Source organism: Corvus cornix, chromosome 4 (genome assembly GCF_000738735.6).
Source record: "Corvus cornix cornix isolate S_Up_H32 chromosome 4, ASM73873v5, whole genome shotgun sequence".
NCBI lineage: Eukaryota > Metazoa > Chordata > Aves > Passeriformes > Corvidae > Corvus > Corvus cornix.
In genome coordinates this window covers 44866136-44884257 of record NC_046334.1, presented here as the reverse complement: position 1 = coordinate 44884257, position 18122 = coordinate 44866136, and the positions used below count along the sequence as shown (strand labels likewise).

At 41.1% G+C, this 18122-nt stretch overlaps 1 protein-coding gene across 7 annotated transcripts in view; it reads right to left on the bottom strand.

Annotated features, from left to right (window-relative positions):
- Positions 1-1515: 1515 nt before the first annotated feature.
- DLC1 (DLC1 Rho GTPase activating protein) overlaps positions 1516-18122 on the bottom strand; it is a 220992-nt gene continuing 204385 nt past the window's right edge. For all 7 annotated transcript variants that reach the window (XM_010401619.4, XM_019287155.3, XM_010401623.4 and 4 more), the window contains 11 exons: positions 16786-16849; positions 12604-14027; positions 11324-11500; positions 9260-9419; positions 8822-9020; positions 6684-6897; positions 6152-6266; positions 5026-5247; positions 4372-4589; positions 4022-4195; positions 1516-3484 (listed from right to left, as the gene is read on the bottom strand). In XM_010401619.4, coding sequence (XP_010399921.3) covers positions 3364-3484; positions 4022-4195; positions 4372-4589; positions 5026-5247; positions 6152-6266; positions 6684-6897; positions 8822-9020; positions 9260-9419; positions 11324-11500; positions 12604-14027; positions 16786-16849 — 3088 coding nt within the window. In that variant the 3' untranslated portion in view covers positions 1516-3363. The remainder of the gene's footprint in view (positions 3485-4021; positions 4196-4371; positions 4590-5025; positions 5248-6151; positions 6267-6683; positions 6898-8821; positions 9021-9259; positions 9420-11323; positions 11501-12603; positions 14028-16785; positions 16850-18122) is intronic.

The following is an 18122-nucleotide window of genomic DNA, read 5'->3' as shown; positions in this document are numbered from 1 at the left end:
AGTGAAACATGACTTTTTCCGTTTGAATTTGTCAGAAAGAAGTACCAAAATTCAGCATTACTGAAGCACAGAGCAGACTGGACCTGTGTTACACCAGGGATGCCATGTACACAGTTAATCATACCAGCACCTGGACAGAATGGAACAGGGGCCCAGCCTGCACTTCCTCTGTGGCAACTACTGCTTAAAGCAGGAAAGCATTCCAAGAGGAGCCAGTGCTGCCCTGAGTGGCAGCTGAAAAGAAACACAGACATGGAAAATTGAATTCTGTTGTTCTGCTACAACATAGACATCTGCAAATGAAGGTGTCAAGAACACAAACATTCAGGAGGCTGAGGCTACTTAGAAGATTCAAAATTAACTCATGTTTTAGAAATGTTTAGGAAAACGCTAATTTGAAAGTAACCTAAATGCATTTTAAACAAAATGTAGCGTAAACCCTTAAGGTGCCAGAGGACTGTCATAAATTAGTGTTCTTAAAAATCCAAATAAAACCATCATTACAGGAAAAAAAAAAAAAATAGCTGAACTCTGCTTGTTCCAAGGGCCCAAAACTGTGAACAAACCTGTTTGGTATTTTTTTTAATGTTCAGTTGTGTTAGTATTAACTTGGGAAGAAAAAAGGTTCTGTAACAGCCAAAGAAATGACAGCCCCTTATCAGAAAGGTTCTCTAAAACTCTTTGGTGTGTGAGAACTAATACCATGGCAACAAGAGGTTTGCTTTTGCCAGATTCTGAAGCAGCATCCTTCAGTGCTCCCTGGGTAATGAAGTGGGAATTGACAGCGATCAGGACTTTGGGCTGCTCAGGCGGAGAAAAAATAGGATGATGTTGGTAACTGAAAGGCAGCAGACCTTCTCACAGCTGCTGTGTCAGACAAGCCTCACAAATCAAAACCCTCCTTCAGATGCCCAAATTATATTTCTGTTGGCTAAGACTTTAAAGACTTTAAAAAGTTGCTTGAATTAACAGCTGCCTTTGGCTTGGGTTTTCACTTCAGTCAGTTATTTGTATATCCTCCTGGCCTCCTCTGGCTTCATTTCACTGCTGGGTGTGCTTTAACTTTCTCCAATTACTTTTACACTTGCATTTTTTGAAGCAAACCTATGACTCCACAACTCATCATGCCCTCATTCTCTCTTTAGAAAATAGGAAAGCAATGAATTATTTTCCAGCATTGCATACTGCTGCTTTCCACCCTGTTAAATTCAAGCATACCTTTCTACAAGACAGGAGCAAACCAGAGGTTTCTTCTCATTATAGAAGTATGAAGCAATTGACTAGGGAATGTTTCTGTCCAGCTATCTGTCATTGTGATGTCCTGTCTTCCAAAAACTTTGCAGTTGCTTTAGTACCTGACTTTAACAATACTAAAAATATCAGTCTAGGAGAGGGCAGGGGTGGCTCCGCTGTTGGCTGTAGTATGTAAAGAACCAGAAGTAAGAAAAACACCTCCCCCTCTGGGTATAACAGTGGAAGGAAGAATGCAGAATAAAATAAAACTCATTATGAATATCCAATTTTAAACATTTAATAGTGCACTTATTGAGTATATTCTGTACAGACATCTATAGCAAGTTAAACATTTTCCTTTCTCTCGCGTAGATCATACTCATGTAAAGCACATTTACAATAGAAAACATACTTGAGGTACAAAAACCCAAAAAGAATATCTGAGGTATAAATACAGGTATATTTTAAATAATCTTTATCATGCTTAATCTATGTTTGACAGTACACTGTGGGCAAGTATACATGTTTACAATAGAATGGTATGTACAACATACAATTTTACAAATTCAGAAGTGTTTGATGTAGAAGAATATACAAGATTTTCCTACTCATGAGGAACATTGTTACTGGAAGTACTACATTATTTGCCATTATAAAAAAAAATCTTCATCAAAAAGCTTAAAATAATACTGACAATGGTAAAAAAGTCTCAGTCAAAATTCCATCTTGCAACTCATTCATACCCTAGCCACAAAATACATTTATCACTTAATACTGCACCTTGAAAACAAATCTTTACCTTTACAGTAAAACCTACAGAAAGACATCTTTCCAGAGGACCTCAGGACTTCCTACAGTTCATACAAGCTGATTCTCAAGAAGGGGGAAATATCCCAAAGGGTTTAAAACAAAACAAAACCAAAGACAAAACTGCACCCTCCCTCCTTTCTGGCCCCTAATATAACCCTCCAAACTGCTCACATGCAGGTTCTGTTCACGTTAACATGCAGCTTTTAGGAAAACAGGCACAGGAGGGAGAGTAAGGGAAAGAGCTTGTGTGACCCTCCCTAGCCAAGTCACCCCAGCTGCTACTGCAGGAGTCCTGCCACCTCCTGTCACCACAACTCCAGTGTTGACTTTTTTCCTCTTGAGCCATTAGAATACAATAAAATATATAAAAGCTCATTAAAACACCTATAGATAATGCAGGTAGGAGTAAAAGCAACAGACATTTTGAGTTTTTTTAAACGACTGATGTTATTGGCTCTCCTCACTGTTGCAGGCATTTCATTTCTAAGCTGTTACTTTGCTCAAAAGTATATTTACTTAAATTTGCTATAGAATTGGTCATCACTCCTAAAAGATCATCTGGATAAGGAGTGGACAGTAGCTGAAGCAAGCCTCTTGTAACATCTGCTTTAGGGTTTTCAACAAGCTTAGAGCTGAGGAAAAGGCACAACTAGCACATTTGAAGGATGGCTACTCCTGGTCCACAGGGGAGTCCCATTCAAGGTTGAACTGTATCCAGCATACTAAAATCCATTCTGGTTGCCTATCAGTGTACCAGACACATTTCAAGTTCGACTTCTTCTATCCTTTCAATCATTATCACACTCATTCACACTTTAATCTCTGTGCAAACCTTTCTCTGCTTATCTCAGTGAGAACATATTGAAGAGTACCAACTATTCCAGTGGATACACCAGTCCCTCAATGCACTACAAATAAAATGACATGAGTATGTACATAAAGCTAAGTATTTCACATGGGAATGATGAGCCTTCACCATATTTCATAATATATTTTGCATTTAAAGAAATTTGCTTCTCAGAAGCAATTCAAACCATCTAATAGACATTTTTTTTTTAAATTTTTATTTTTTGCACAGTTCTCCTATGTATTCCAGTCGAGGCCTACACTATAGACCTTACATAGACAGGAAGCAGCTTTAAAGTGTATGGTATGGCCACAGTCCTATAGTAATGCTCACAGTCAAGTTCTCACGTTGTCATCCCTTCACGACACGACTTGTAGATGGAGCACAGGTCTGGTCTGCAGCGCGCAGGTCTCAGTTTTGGGTAATGTCTACGTTGCTGAGGTGTGAAGCGCATGGCTGCTCCTCTTCAGTAGTCACCTGGATTTTACTTCTTTGCTCTCAGGATTCTGCTGACTGAAAGAGTCTCGTATCTTAACAACTTCTGATGCACACAAGTGTCCGAAAGACTTGGTGTACCAGTCTGGCATGTGGCCCCTGTTGCGTGCAGGAAAAAGTAATGAAAAGGAAGGTATCAGTGACTTTATGTATTTTCTTAGTCACAATCAAATATGTATCTGGCTGGTTAAATGCCTGAGTAGGAAATCTCCTTAGTGCTGCTTAGTGCGCAGCTCAACCGTACTAATATATAGATTTGCTCAAAACCAAGTTTGCCACAGTAAGGGAAAGTTGTGGAAAGTTTTGTGACAACCTGGTCCTCTTTACTACCCTAATATTAAAATTAACATGTCCTTGCATCCAGATATGACTGTCAGAGGAAGGGGTGGGGTTGTATATCAATAGTGATGGTGGAGCACATACTGGAGGCTTCTAATGAAACAAACTATACCTGCTGCCAGATGTGCTCTGAAGCCAACTTTCTGTGGCATCTCAGAGACCTGTGTGCTCGTCTTTGAGAAGGATGTTCTACTGGCCAAGCTAAAGTCTGTTGAACTGTCTTAAGTTTTCCACTGACCACACTGAAACTATACAAGAAAATTTACCACCTCCAAAGGACAAAGTGGGATTTCCTACCTTAAATCAATTCTGCACATGTAGGTAAGTTTCGATTTTCCTGACCCGCAGGGCTCAATCAGATACCTCGACAGAAGCACATTGACTCTAACACCTGCCATGGGTGCCCGGTCGTGGTCCACTGAGGTTGCTAGTAGCACACAAGCTCCTTTGGGGAAGTTTGTCCTCCATGTTCTAAGAAAAAAGAAGAAAACCAAAAATCTTTTATTTGACAAACAGTAATGCAAACATCTAATAAGAATTCAAATTAGGCACAAATAGATATTTACCAGTATAGCTGACATTATAAAGAAATAGTCAAGGCTGTCATATGTGTAGGATATAAACATCATTGCATATGAAAGTCTTACCTTAAGACTACAAAGTCCCTGGCTGGATGAGGTGCCATGCTGTTCTGGACATACTGGTATATATCTGTCTGGCTATCCAAAGGCTCAATTACTTTTGACTCTATAAGATCTTCATCCCAAAGATGCTGCTCTTTAAGTAAACGATTTAAAACATCCTCTGGTGTAGCTGAGATTTCAATGGTAGTTTTCCATAATCGGAGTGGGGGACCTTCACATACCTGGGGAAAATTAGCAGACTCCTTAGTTTTCCTCTTCCTTACACTTTCTTTTTCAAGTTTATTTTTTAAAAATTTTGTTGAAACACTTCTCCATCTGCTATTTCTGAGCTGTACAAGATCAGAGATTAGAAACTTCCTACTGCCTGCATAGTGACTCAGCTTGTTAAGGCTTTGCATGTGTGAGTGAAGGTGTGTAAATTCAATACAGTGAACATTCCTGGGCTGGATAAACAGAAGAACACAAATCAGTGCATGTTAGCAAGCTACTGCTGAAAGACAACAGTGTTTTTATATGATGTGCAACTGCATCAAAAGATTAAGATTTTTTCCCTAATATCTATCTGCAAAGTAAAGATGTGTACTGAACCTTCTATAATATCTTATGTCACAAGTGAGCTAAGACCCAGAGCTGTGGTGTGAGTGACAGGGTGCATACCTTCTTGTATGCCAGGTCTGCTTGCTCTGATGTGGAGCAGCTGACCCAGCCTTTAAACTTCTCCTTCATCTCCTTGAGTAAGTCATCCACGCAGTCCTGGAGGTAGCAGTGGTAGTCGGAGGGCTCAGTGTTGCTACTGCTGCCCCGGAGCTCCTCCAGGCTGAGGGGACGCAGGTCCTGCTCTGTGTACGAGTTCCGACCCCTGCTCATTTCTTCAGGTATCTGAGGGATGACAAGGGTGAAATCATCCTCTTGCAGCTCTCTCCCCAGATCACTGTGTTAGTCTGGCAGTCCAATAGCCACAGGGAGCTGTGTATGTTAGCTTTGTAAGTGATGGGATGTGCATGTGTCAGGTTGAGCAATCAATAAGCAGAAATGCCAAAATTATGTTTGTGAGTTTGATTTAACTCAAATTAGTCTCTCTTTTATGGGGTGTCTTATTTTATTCTGTAGAGCATCCCCCTTTACTACACAACTAGATTCATTCCCACAGCACAGTTTATCCTGCAAACTGAAGGAAGAAGGGAACAGTTGTCAGCTGCAAGAAAAGAGACAGGCACGTCTTCAGTTGAGGGCTCTGAAAAGATTTGATGACTGTGAGGAAAACCAGGACTCGGCTTGTCTGGTTTTCCATCGCAGGCCCTAGAGGGACCGTGCTTTAGTTCCTACAGACCCTTCAACCTATGGTTTGACAGTGTTACATTCCAGGATGCTTTTGTGGCCTGTCTTGCCAACTCTTGGGAATTTAAGTATAAAATGAGCACTGAAATTCCTGGAAATAGCTTCTTGCTTTGTAATTAGAGCTGAGGTTCACAGATCCTCATGGCTGCGCAATAAAATCTTGAAAACGTATTTCAAGCGTTCGGATGCAACAAAAATGTGCCAAACCCCACAAGTGCCTCCTGACTTTAGAGCACCGGTGCCAACAGAACAACTCTCTTCTCTTCTGGCACCACTTCTAATTCATGTATGCCCACAGATCAGGATGCAAAGGTTTTTAAAAAGCTACTTATCATGTGCTAAACTCCATTAAAATAAAGAGACATTCCTAGCTTTCCATTATACAGCAGATCTAAGACATGTTGATCAATATTCCACCCATCAGTTTTGTAAACAGGTGTTTTACCTGAAAGAGTTTCTTGCATTCAGCAATCATATGAGCTAGCCCTTGGGTTGCAGCCAGATTTTCATTTAGGTCCTTTTGATCGGGTTTTCCCAGGCTTGGTTTTCTTTGCATCACCCTTCACAGGGGAAAAGAGCACACATACACACATACACAAATCCAGTTATTTGTTGCAGAGCAAGAGACATTTTTGGGAAGAAAACAGTAGAATTCCCAAATTTAGAGTAATTGATAATTTAGAGCAGTGCTGCCTGGTACCAAATAATGGCATGGTGTTGCCAACTTCTCTTGCTACTCTTTCTAAACCTGTTCTTTGGAATTCCCTCCTTCTACCCCTATTTTTTTCCATCTTATGAACTTGTTTATTTTTTAAAAAATCTCCAGCAAAAGGTAGGATCCCATAACTGTTCTACAGCCGGTGCTCTCTGAGGTGTCCGAGGTGATCACAGCTGACAGGATCAATCCTAGACCGTGCTTGTTGCACATCCTGCCAGCTGTGCTATGGGACCAGTGAGCCCTGCTCCCAGAAACGTACCTTGGGGAAGAATTCTCTCTTTTGAGAGTGTTCAAGTGGAAGAGGGAAGGTGCTAAGCAGACGGCCAGGTTTGTTGGTGTCATCTGGTTTTCCTTCACTGCAGCTGTGACATCACTCAGGAAATAGAGAAGAATCTGGAGGACCTCCCTGTTCTCGTCAGGTAAAAGCATAATGGCAGCCTTGATAGCCTGGAGACGCTGATCCTTTGGCACATCTGCATAATATTAGTAATTCTCTCATCAGCCCATTGATTTTCCACACACACAGCATGAATACATCCCAAAGCAAACTCCAGCTTCAAATATTTGACTCGAGTTTGAAGTGATTTCCGTCAGGATGCATACCATTTGTAGGAAACATGAAGGAATTTTTTTTAACCCACTAGTTTAACTACCCTCAGCTATTTCCTGCCTCACAAGAAATGCAAGCAAGAAGCTGTGCCTAGGCCAGAGTTAATTTTAGATTTAGCTTCAACAGCTACATGCTCCCACAGATGCACTTAAAGGACAGAAGCCTGGAGTCAGGCAGGGAACAAGCAAACAGAGTTCAGCCAATTTAGAAGTTCTTTGGCTTGCAAAGAAATTTAAAACATGAATGCATTTTAGAATAGGTAAATTAATTAAATAAATTAGCTAGCAAACCTTTTCAGCAGTGATGTCATAAAATATCCAGAAAGTGCTTTACTGAACACAGAGGGTTACTTTATTGAGCAGATCATTCAAAGTCATGTGGTGGAAAAAGAAAGTCAACGCTGTGAAGCCCCATACCATTAAACAGCTCCTTGGTTACGAACAACAAACAGCCATTGGAAAAATTTGATGTGTCTTTTATATAAGCTTTCTCCTCCAAACTTGAAAGGAACAGAAAATGAAATAACCCAGACCAGATCTGCTTCTTATAAAGGGATTTCCAATAAGCCACCTCTGAAGACAACATCAGAGTCTGTGTCCTGGAGCATTTATATCATCAGCAGCAGCCCACCACCCTCACTGCATGTCTCATAATACACATGGTACTCCCCAGATATTTAACTGGTATTTGCTTTGGGCTTCAGCAACTTTGTAAGGCTAGCAAGTAAGTTTAGAAAGCAGTTATAAGCAAAAATCCTCTGTTTTCCATGCTCTCCTCTCAATCAGCTCAAAGCACATTTAAGCCCCATGCATTCCAGTGTGCAGCCTGGTGCATAGCACCAAAGCAAAGGGAAATTTTGCCGTTTGCAGGGAAGCAAGATTTACAGCTGTTTTAAGGCTCTTTGCTTTACAGAGAGATAATACTTCCCGACCACCTCTGGGAATTCCTCAGACCTACCGCCTGCAAAAGGAAAGGAACAGATATTCCTGCAATGCTCTGTCAAACTTTTTTTGGCTCTAAACCCACAGGGCTGCTGTTTAATATGCATGGAAGTGGAGAGCCTAATTAATTTTCTCCATAAACCTGCTTGGGAATCCAAACACACAAAAGCGTGCACTGAAAAAATGGTCTGTATGATATTTTAAAACATCATCTCCACCCATGGAGCTCTGAAGGAAACTCCTGTGACCTTTTTGTAATTATTTCTTTTTCACAAGCATTGATAAACTCCATTTTTTATGTGATTTACTCTGAACACTTGTGTTTATGGTACTTATCTTTAAAGTAGCTACAAGTCGGTAATAGAAAAGCTTACCACTTAGAGGTTCTTTTTAAACAGTTGAGGTGAAGGATAGCAGAAAATGAATTATAAGAAAACAAAAATTTTTGGTAGCCTTGCCAATCCCCTCAAAAGCCCCAAACTCTCTTCATGTAGTGTTTCCTCTGCTTGTCTACTTAGCCACATTAGATGAGGCTTATTTTCAAACCATAATATCAAGTATGGTCAAAGAAGAGAAGAAAATTTAGAGCAAGTGATGGAAGATTTATATTTGTTCCTGAACTAGAGAGAAAGGTGAAATTAAAAGAACTTGTACTATAAATTGTTACAAAACTACAATACAAAAAATCCATTCTTTATGAGGCAGCCTGAACTGTGACAGTCACTGGAGAAAGGCAAAGACCAACATAGGACACACGTGTAGTGCCCAAAGCAGCAGTGTTACAAAGTTCCACCCTTGCTACACAAACGACCATTTGCGGTCTGCTGCAGAAGTCTCACTACTTACATTGGTATATCTGTAAGAAGGTCTCGGAGAGTTTGTTGGTCATGAGAGGCTCAGGGAGATCACGGAAGAATTGCTTTAACATGTCTGCTACATCATAGGCAGACTGGCCTTCGTAGTTGACACTGTCTGTGGAACTCTCGTTCATTTGACGTAAAGCCTGAATTCTTGATTTGACTCCAGATTTCCTAAACAGCCCAACCTATATATACATATAACAGTAAATACATTTATAATGAATCCAGAAAATCTGAAATCCAAGCATGCTCTTTAGCTTAAGTATGGGTTCTAATTTTGTGGAAAGCTTTCCATGAATTAATTATCTGTTTTGTCCTGTTTTGAGTCTACCTTTTTCAGTCTGACCTAGGAACAATAAAAACCAATGGAAAGCTGGGCTTTGGGTGGTGCATGCATGTGGAATAAGAGCCTAGCAAAACGCACCTGATCCAGACAGTGGTTGCGGAGATATCGCATGGCTTGCTGAATGCTCTGGGGAAGAGGCTGCCCCGTGCGCTGCACATTCACTTGCAGTGGTACTCCAAAGACATTTCGGTCTTTATAATCTGGCACCTTTATTCTTTTCATAAATTTTGGTACTGCCCTATTTAAGCAAAGGGAATGACACATTAAATTAAACCTCTGTTGACTATTTATCTTCTGTATTTCCAGTAATTCAGAAAGTAAGTGAAACACTTTTAGTGACATGAACAATGGTGACAGTATAAATTAGCTAATCCATTCAGGGCTGGAAAGGGTGAGAGGAAAGAAAACAAGAGTTTCTCTAAGAGAAAGGCTTGACATTTGGGGCAGTATGCTGCCTCTAAGTATTAATGTGGTGCTACTCCATCAATGTTAGGAGAACGAAAGCTACAGGGTAAAACTGCAGGGGCCAGATTGAATTGCAAAAGAGTCAAAATAAATCTTGCAGTCAGTGACCCCTTATAACACTACTTCTTTAGGTTTCAGGAAAGATGGGCATTTGAACAATGAGCTTTTGTATGTCAACTACTTGTTCTGCAAAGTCCTCAAACTGGGTCCACCACCCACCAGTGTGCAGAACAGCAGGAAACTGATGTAACACATTTGAGTTTGTCAGCTAAAAATTTCACCTCTATAAACAACCCTTTTGAGGGACCCCCCTCCTTGTTAGCTGGTGACTTTTGTTACCCCCACCTCCCACTCCAGTTTCATTGAGAGGCCTTTCCATCTGCTTATGACTCCAAGGAAAAAGTTACTAAACACAAAAGAATGATTTACCCCTGGGTCCCCCAGAGTATTGGTTTCATAAAGGGGAAAAAAAAGGCACAAAAATGTGAAAATATTGAGGTCATTTTCCTAAACAGGGAGGAAAGCTAATATCCAGTGTGACAACTAACAGGACACAGTAGCACTGAAAACAGGGAGACATTTAACATTTTAACATATAGTACTGCTATACAAACAGTGCATTGGGTTTACAGCTGACTAATCTGTTACATAGTAAAACAGAACCAATTTGTGTTGCCACAGAGTTAAGTTTAGAGCATTATTGATACATGTATGAATAATACTTGCTTTGTCAAAAAACATGCCAATGGAATGTGAAAAAACACATTGCGATCTCCACTGAGAATCTGAAGCATGCAGGGATAACTGGTCAATACTTATTTCTGTCTTTCAGAACAAACAACTTCTGTATTTAGAAAGACTGACATAATAACAGCCTTTGAACAGGAGGTACTTTGATGCCAAAGCTAAATACTCTCTATGACTCCTGGGGAAGGGAGGAGGCTGGCCTGTGGTAGGGACAAGAAAAATTTTATTTGCGTCCATTGCATCCTGAAGGTTACACAGGCTGTACTGCAGATACAGTAATAAAAGTGCTTTCTATTTCATTCTTCTGACAAAAAATACTAAACTGGGTTACAAACACCTGGCCACAGCAGAAATTGCTGCCTACAAAAAACTCCATGGTTCTCCCAACCTGTATTCTTCTCTCCATCTCTTTTGCAAGCTAACTGATTTATAGTGCCTTAAAAAGGGAAAAAAAATTTTGACTAGTGAGATACTAGAATTAAGAGAAATTTACATTATTTAATTACATAATTATGTGAAGGGAATAATGCAAATATTTAAGAATAACTGAAGAAAAGTTAAGATTGGCAGCAATTTATGCTACTACTTGCTAACTGCCTCAATAAACAAGTGGTCCTTCTTTTGCTATAGATACTGAACATCTTCCCATTCAGAAAGTTGGTCTGTACTTCATTTGCTTTGGTTCCCCCACATGTCCCCATAAACACATCTCTCAAGTCTTATAGGATTACACTTATGTAAAGGGTTAGTGATTTTAGCCCTGTCTTAGGAAACTACAAATCACTGTCAGCACAGGCTGGAGGAAGAAGTGCAAATATGGAAAAAGAGGGATTGGAGGGATTCATTGCATCTTTCCAAAAGTTGCTTGGGACAAGCACAACTGTCATGCTTGCATAGTTGGGCTCTCTATACACAGCGCTGTGTCCTTACCAGCTGAAACCATGCTTGTTGGAAGGTGTGTACTTCTCCAGGAGAGCAGTCAGCTTCAGGAGAGAGTACTTCTGCAGCAGGTTCATCTGTGCCACAGACTGGCAGTTGATCTGCAGTGATGCCGAGCTGAGGCTGGGCCGGTGGGAACTCTGGAAGCTGTGCCACCTTAGCTTGTGCCTGTGGAGAAGATGGGAGACAGAGAAAGGGCAGGTTACTGAAATGTCTCTGCAAGACACGTGCAGGAATTACTGCAAATGTACTGCTGAGATCCCTGCCCTTGGCAGCTGCTTTCTTCTGAGATTTCACAGGCATCAGCCAGCAGTGTTTCTGCCTCACCTGGTGTGATGCAGCATGTGCATGTGCTTCAGATGGGAATGTGTACTCTGAGCTGACCCACAGCTCAGTGCTAGCTACACAGCCTTGCCCTATCAGATATCCTCCAAGGGCTCCAACACCCTTCTTCCGAAGTCCTTTCAGTATTACGGCAATGGGAATCAAAAAACTCCATTAAGAAAAAATGGCATGAATTTTTAAGACACATCAAATAGGAACTCTGCACTTCTAAAAGTCCTTTTAAGTCTATACAAGCAGCTGTAGATAACTAAATGATTTGCACCACTTTTAAGGAAAACTGGAAACAAAGCTAGAAAGAATTAAAATCCTTGCTCTACTCACAATACAAAACACAGTCATCCATCCTGTTGTAAAACTCCCAGCAGAATCTGAAGGCCACTAGAACTCCCCCAGTCTCCCACTGTGCTACAGTGATCAAGAGAAAGTAAACAAGCCTCATTTTCCCCACAGATTTAGTGCCCTAGTATGCTATTAGAAACAGCCTGCTACTGAAAAATGCAATTTTTTGAAGTAGTCTAAAAGACAAGGCTTTTACTACAGACTGACACAAACCAGAACACACTTATTCTTGGTTCTCCTAGCCAACGTAAAAAGTGATTAATCCTACCTGATGGCCCTCCCCTCCCATGGACCATTTCAGTTTGAAGAATTATTATTGTGCCCCAAAACTGCCTTAACATTGCTTTTTCAATGACAACTCAAGCTCAACATACAAACATACAACTATGAATTGTAGGAACCACAAAGTCTTGCACAAATACTTCCCTTCCCCATAATGGTTTTGGGAAGCAATGGAACAACACGTGTGCTTGAATGGCCACAGCTTCTACTGCACCTTAACTAAGTGTGGTGCAGCTACTATAGAGCCACTTGGTCTGGAGGGGACATTCCCAGGCCACCCCAAGTCCCAATGCTCATGGTCTCACCTGCTGGACCGTGTCAGCGATGCACCCACCCCAGAGTCTCTCCTGTCCTGGATCCCTGTGGGCTCTTCTGTTTCATTCAGTGAATTCCCTGTACTGTCGAGGTCACTTGGTGTTCTTCGATCATTATCTACATCAAGGTGAATCTGCTTTGGAGAGGAAGGACATGGGGAGATGGAGTCGAGTGCTGAGTCAGAGTCCCCTTCATCTGAGAACTTCTCTGACCACTGGTTCACTATTCTCTGCATCCCTTTGACATGGTATAGGATGTCATCTAGTTCTGGGAATATGTCTTCATTTTCGAGGTCAGCCAGGTCGCTTGTACTGGAATACAGGATCGAACCTGGCACGTTGTCGTAAATACTCAGGCGGCTGCTCACCGAACTGGAGGAGTTGCGTCTTTTTCCCATGCCTAGCTCTTTGGAGCTGTCGCCACTGTTTTCCCTCCGGAGGGTGAGGTGGCCATGTCCATGGAAACTCCCTGTCCTCCAGTTAACAGAGGTGTTGCTTTCTGTCGGGGAGAAGTTGCCATTGGAGAGTGCTTTGGGAAAAGTGCCAGGCTTATGATCCTCAGGGATAAAAAACACGGTGTCTTCCGCAAAACTGCCCCGGTTCTTGAAGTTCTGCTCCATCACATCACTGAACGTTGACTGATTGAAGGGGTCAAAGCCTTCCAGGTACATGCCCACCCTTTTGTTGTAGGCACTGAGGCTGCGTGTTCGTGTGACAGGACTGGGTGTGCTGACAGCACTGCTCGTCTCAGACTGACTACTGCTGCTGCTGGTCTGGGTGGAATTGGAGACGCTCCTCTTTCGTACCATAGGGAAGTTGATGTGATTGCCATTGAGGGCGGAAATCTCCACGCAGTTAAGTTGTTTCAGCTTATCTTCATCCATGCCCTCCTGCAGGATTGGCCCACTAATAATCAGGCCAAGCTTTGAAGGAACTTTGCTCTTGCCATGGTGAGAACTCTTGATTTTAAGACTCTCCATTCTCTTGAGCAGGCTCTTTGTCTTGGACTTGGCATTCTTCTCATTGGCTTTTGTGTTGAAGCTGAAGTTCAGTTCCCTGGGCGAGGGCAGGCTGCTGAATGAGTCATCGTTGGCTACAAAATTGCTCGATGAACAAACGCTCACTACTGAGTTTGTCCTGGTGGTAGACGCCTCGCTCTGCAGGGTTGGTTGGTGGCTGCTGGTGCTGCTGATGCTCAGAATAGAAGCCACCTCCTGGCGTTCGCTGAGGTCTGTGAGCACGCTCTCACGGCTTGCAGCGTTCGTAAGATGAGGAGCTTCTGGGGACGGGATATTCAAGTCCGGTTTTGGAGGGAAGACATCAAACTCTTCAAGCCTCGACCACCTCTTGCTGTCCCTCTGAAAAGTCCATTTGCCACTTATTGCACAAGGTTCATCTTCATCTGAATCTTCACTCTGCAAAGAAGAACCCTGAAAGTATTGCTTGCAAACTGCTCAAACAGCAAAGGTGGTTGCATTTAAATACAATGTCCACTAAACTGCTTTAAGCATGACCTTGTTCCCACTGAATTTAAAGTGAAAACAGTCTTTTACTTCAGGGAGAGGAAGATTAGGCCATAAAGCCTGTCACGGGAAAAGATAACATGGTACAGGCAATATATTTTAACGGTTTTTAAATACAAAAGATACTCTGTTCATAAAAAGAAACAAACAATACAATCTACTTTAAATTGTTCTATTTTAAAAACCCTAGTATCCATAGACTTTTAATTAATTGGTCACAGTGGATAGCCCTCACATCAATGGAAATTCCTGGCATGCATAACATTTTAAACTGGAGTCAGTCAGAGGTTGGGGTCCCTCTGGACTCTCTCCAAAGCTACACTTTGTTGATAGTGGCTATATGTTTATACTCCTCTTTGCAATTACGAGATGTTTCTCATACATTCTGAATTTTAGTGGCTTAATTCCTTACCCATTTGGGAACTGAACAGCCTCCTCACTGTGACTAATGAGACAGCAAAAGAAGCCCTTGCACTGCAAGAGTGTGATGGCTCCAGGCTCTTACCTGGTCCACTCTTCCTCCCACAGGCTAGCAGCTAACATTTTAAGAATGTCCTGTGAATTCAGGCTAGCTTCAGGCAAACTTTAACACACGTAGATAGTGAGCAGCAAGAGCTCACTGACAGCGAAGCACGTAAGTAAATTGTAAATAACATGTTTGATGTATGAGTAATGCTTCGAGTACAATTACACATACATCAATTACGCCTACAATCTTTTCATCTAAATACTAAAAGGGAATGATCCTGATATATTTGGTCTTCCAAATATATGGAAAGTTTCACATCGGAAAAATAAAACCAGTGAAGATATTTTAATATAACACCATGAAACCACAAAATAATCTTTGGTGTTTAGACTAATTGCCACCCAGTTCCATGAATTTCACTTCATTTGTTTAATTTGCTTTAATTTAAAAACAAACACATATGCATAACCCAAACTGTAACTATTTGTGTGCCAAGAATACAAACATTTATTCTCTGAAAAACAAGTAAATCATTCATATTTCAATTAGTTTATGTATGCATACTTCAGATCCTGATCACCTCCTAGTTTTTCTTTTCTTTCTTTTTTTTTTTTTAATAGGACATTTCAGCAACTCAGGAAAATAAGTGAAATACTGTATTTATTTCTTTATGACCAAATACACATGAGACACAGAGCAAGCATCATTTTCTTTGTTTCCCAGCTACTGCAAACTACTTCTGTCCATGACTCAGATGAAAACCCAAGAATTCTAGCTTGCTCATTTAAAGTTTTCAGAAGGAAAAAAGTCATCTGAAACAGCCAGTGGCTAATAATGACGGTTTGGTGGTGAATGAGATTTGATTGGAAGAAAAAAAGGTGCAATAAAGTGATTTTAATTTGCAAAGAAGTCAGTGGAAACATAAAGAAACATATGTTTCTGGCAGCACAATTTTTCCCTAGTACTAAAAAGCTTTAAAGTACTGAATTTATTGACATCAATAACAAAAGGGAATAGGCTCCAAGTCCATCTGCCAGAACATGGCTGGTGAATGAAATTCAGGAAGGACTGAAACAAAAGGTAACATCCAGACTCTGGAAGATCTGAGGTTTGGACCTGAAGTCACGTCTGGTCTGACCTCTAATACCAACACTGATCATACCAGTGTTAGCAAGGTTCAGGAACAAGGATGAGAAATCTTCTGGTGGTCATAAATGGCAATCCAGCTGCCCACCCCTACTTTTAAGGCGTTCCTACATATGCTGCCTCAGAGTGTTATCTTCTGGAGCCTGGATGCTCTTTCCAACATACCTCAAACAGATAGGGAAAGAGGGGATTAATTCCTGGTAAACAACCTCAGAGCATTTGTATGCATTCTTGTTAAGGGTAGGGCAGCATTGTATTGCCTTAACTCAGTCATCTTTATCTGCAGTTGTCATATCCCAGGGGACAGTATCAATTACTGATCCCTACTAGGACACACACATAGTTTTAAGACAGCTATTGAGTGGTACCTTATTAGCAAGTCGGTACTACCTTACTGAAGTTACAGTAGATGCTCTCTTATTTCTCACCCCACTCCACAGGAATCCTGAAGATTCAGGAAACACTTCTAATTCCTGCTGAGCTCCCTGGAAACATGCAAACTTTCTGAAAAGGTAGTTGTTGTATTCTGAAAAGATATTGGAAAGGAAGCAACGTGCCTAATCCTTTCCTTTGCAGGCCAAGCACAGTCTAACTGATCCTGCCTACATCACAATAAAATACAATTCTAACATGATGGCAGAGAACCAAAACTGAAGATGAGATCAAAGACAGTCGTCTAACATTAAGGTCAGCTCACCATGGCCACCAAGCCTACTCTATACAGTCTTGTCTGAGTGCAGACAATAGGCTCCAACACCAACAACCTCACTGGCAGAGAAGTCCAGTGCCTTTCACACTGAAAGCAGCATCCCAGGGAAAAGTTTGCTAGACAACATTTACCCGCTGCCAAGCCCTGCAGCTTTCACTCAGTGACAACACAAGAAGAAATGTAAGCAGATTTTTTACTTTTTTACTGTGTCCTTGCCAGGTTCTACTCAGGTGTAATCCTAAACTGAAGCTAAACAATCTGCTAGATGTTATTTTTCAGTTTTATTAACACACAATGCTGTAACAGAAGACATTAAATGAACTTACCCTTTTCCTGTGGGGACTAATTTCTAGCTTCATCACTGCACATTTGTTTAAAGTATTTAAGCGCCTGCAAGGAGCAAAGGAAACCATATTAAGAGAATACTCCAGTGTTTTGACACAGGCTATTCCAGTTCAAAGCTTTTGTGAAGGCCGTCCCCAAACTGCTCTGCATACAAATAGCCACAAGCAGAGTTTCAATTAGAGCCCTAATTTACTTAACTATTAACCCATTACATTTGGCTGTACTCTAACTTCAGAGGGAGCGATGGATGACTATTTGTTGCAATTACCTGAACCAAAGTAAAGAGAAGTTAACGGAAATTTGGACTAAATTGAGAAGTATATCACATCCTACGAATTGTAATAATTACATTTGTTCTAAATAGCAGACATCCAAACCCTGAAACAGTCAACCTTGACAGACTAAAAATAACAGAAAAGTCTTCCAATTTGACACTGTAAACATGTGACTATATTTAAAAAAGCATGCTGCTTTAAAAATCGTACTTTATTAGCTGAAATTTCCCAGAGGAAAACGTATTTTCCACTTACTAGATGCTTATATTTTTTTGAATAATGATTATTTTCAATACAGTCCTGGGACAAGACAACTTGTCGGTTTAAAGAAAACCAATCAGAACACAGACCCAATTTCTGCTTTCTAAATGGAAAGTCTCTTTCATATAAAAATATTTTTCTGAAGGACTAAAATTTAAACAAAAATTAATTGCTGCAGCAGCAATAGCTAACCAGCCTCCTTGTGTAATATGACAGCAGTCTGGATGCATATCTTGGAGTACTGTATGAATACATATGAGCATTCCTCTATTCCTCAATGAGCTAATGATCTGGTAGGTATCCCTAAAACAACCAAAAAATTTTCTGTCTTCTCTGCTCTACCCCAGATATTCAGTGTGCAAGGCCGAACACAGGCAGCTTAAAACACAGCAAAAGTCAGCGCTATTCGTGACACAGCTCAAAGGCAGGTTAAGCCCAGCTAAATGCAGGCTGCTGTGGTCTCCTGCCCTTCTCCATGTCCTTGCCTCCCCAGAAACTGCTCCAAGGACATGCTTCAGCTAAAATCTGTACTGGTAGAGTGTGGTTAGAGAACTGCCAGTGCTATGGCAAGGCAAAAGGAAGAAACAGGCTGGGCAGAATGGAGAAGGCAGAAAAACTGAAGCAGCAGCTTCATGGAAGTGATGATTTAGTCCCGTGTCAATACTTTCACTCATGAGATTGTACTGTGGGTTGGATGAGCTAAACTAACTGAGCTGAAAACCAATCTTTCAATATTTCTTGGAGTTGAATTTCCCCTGAGCTGCGTGAAGAGTTGTGTGTGC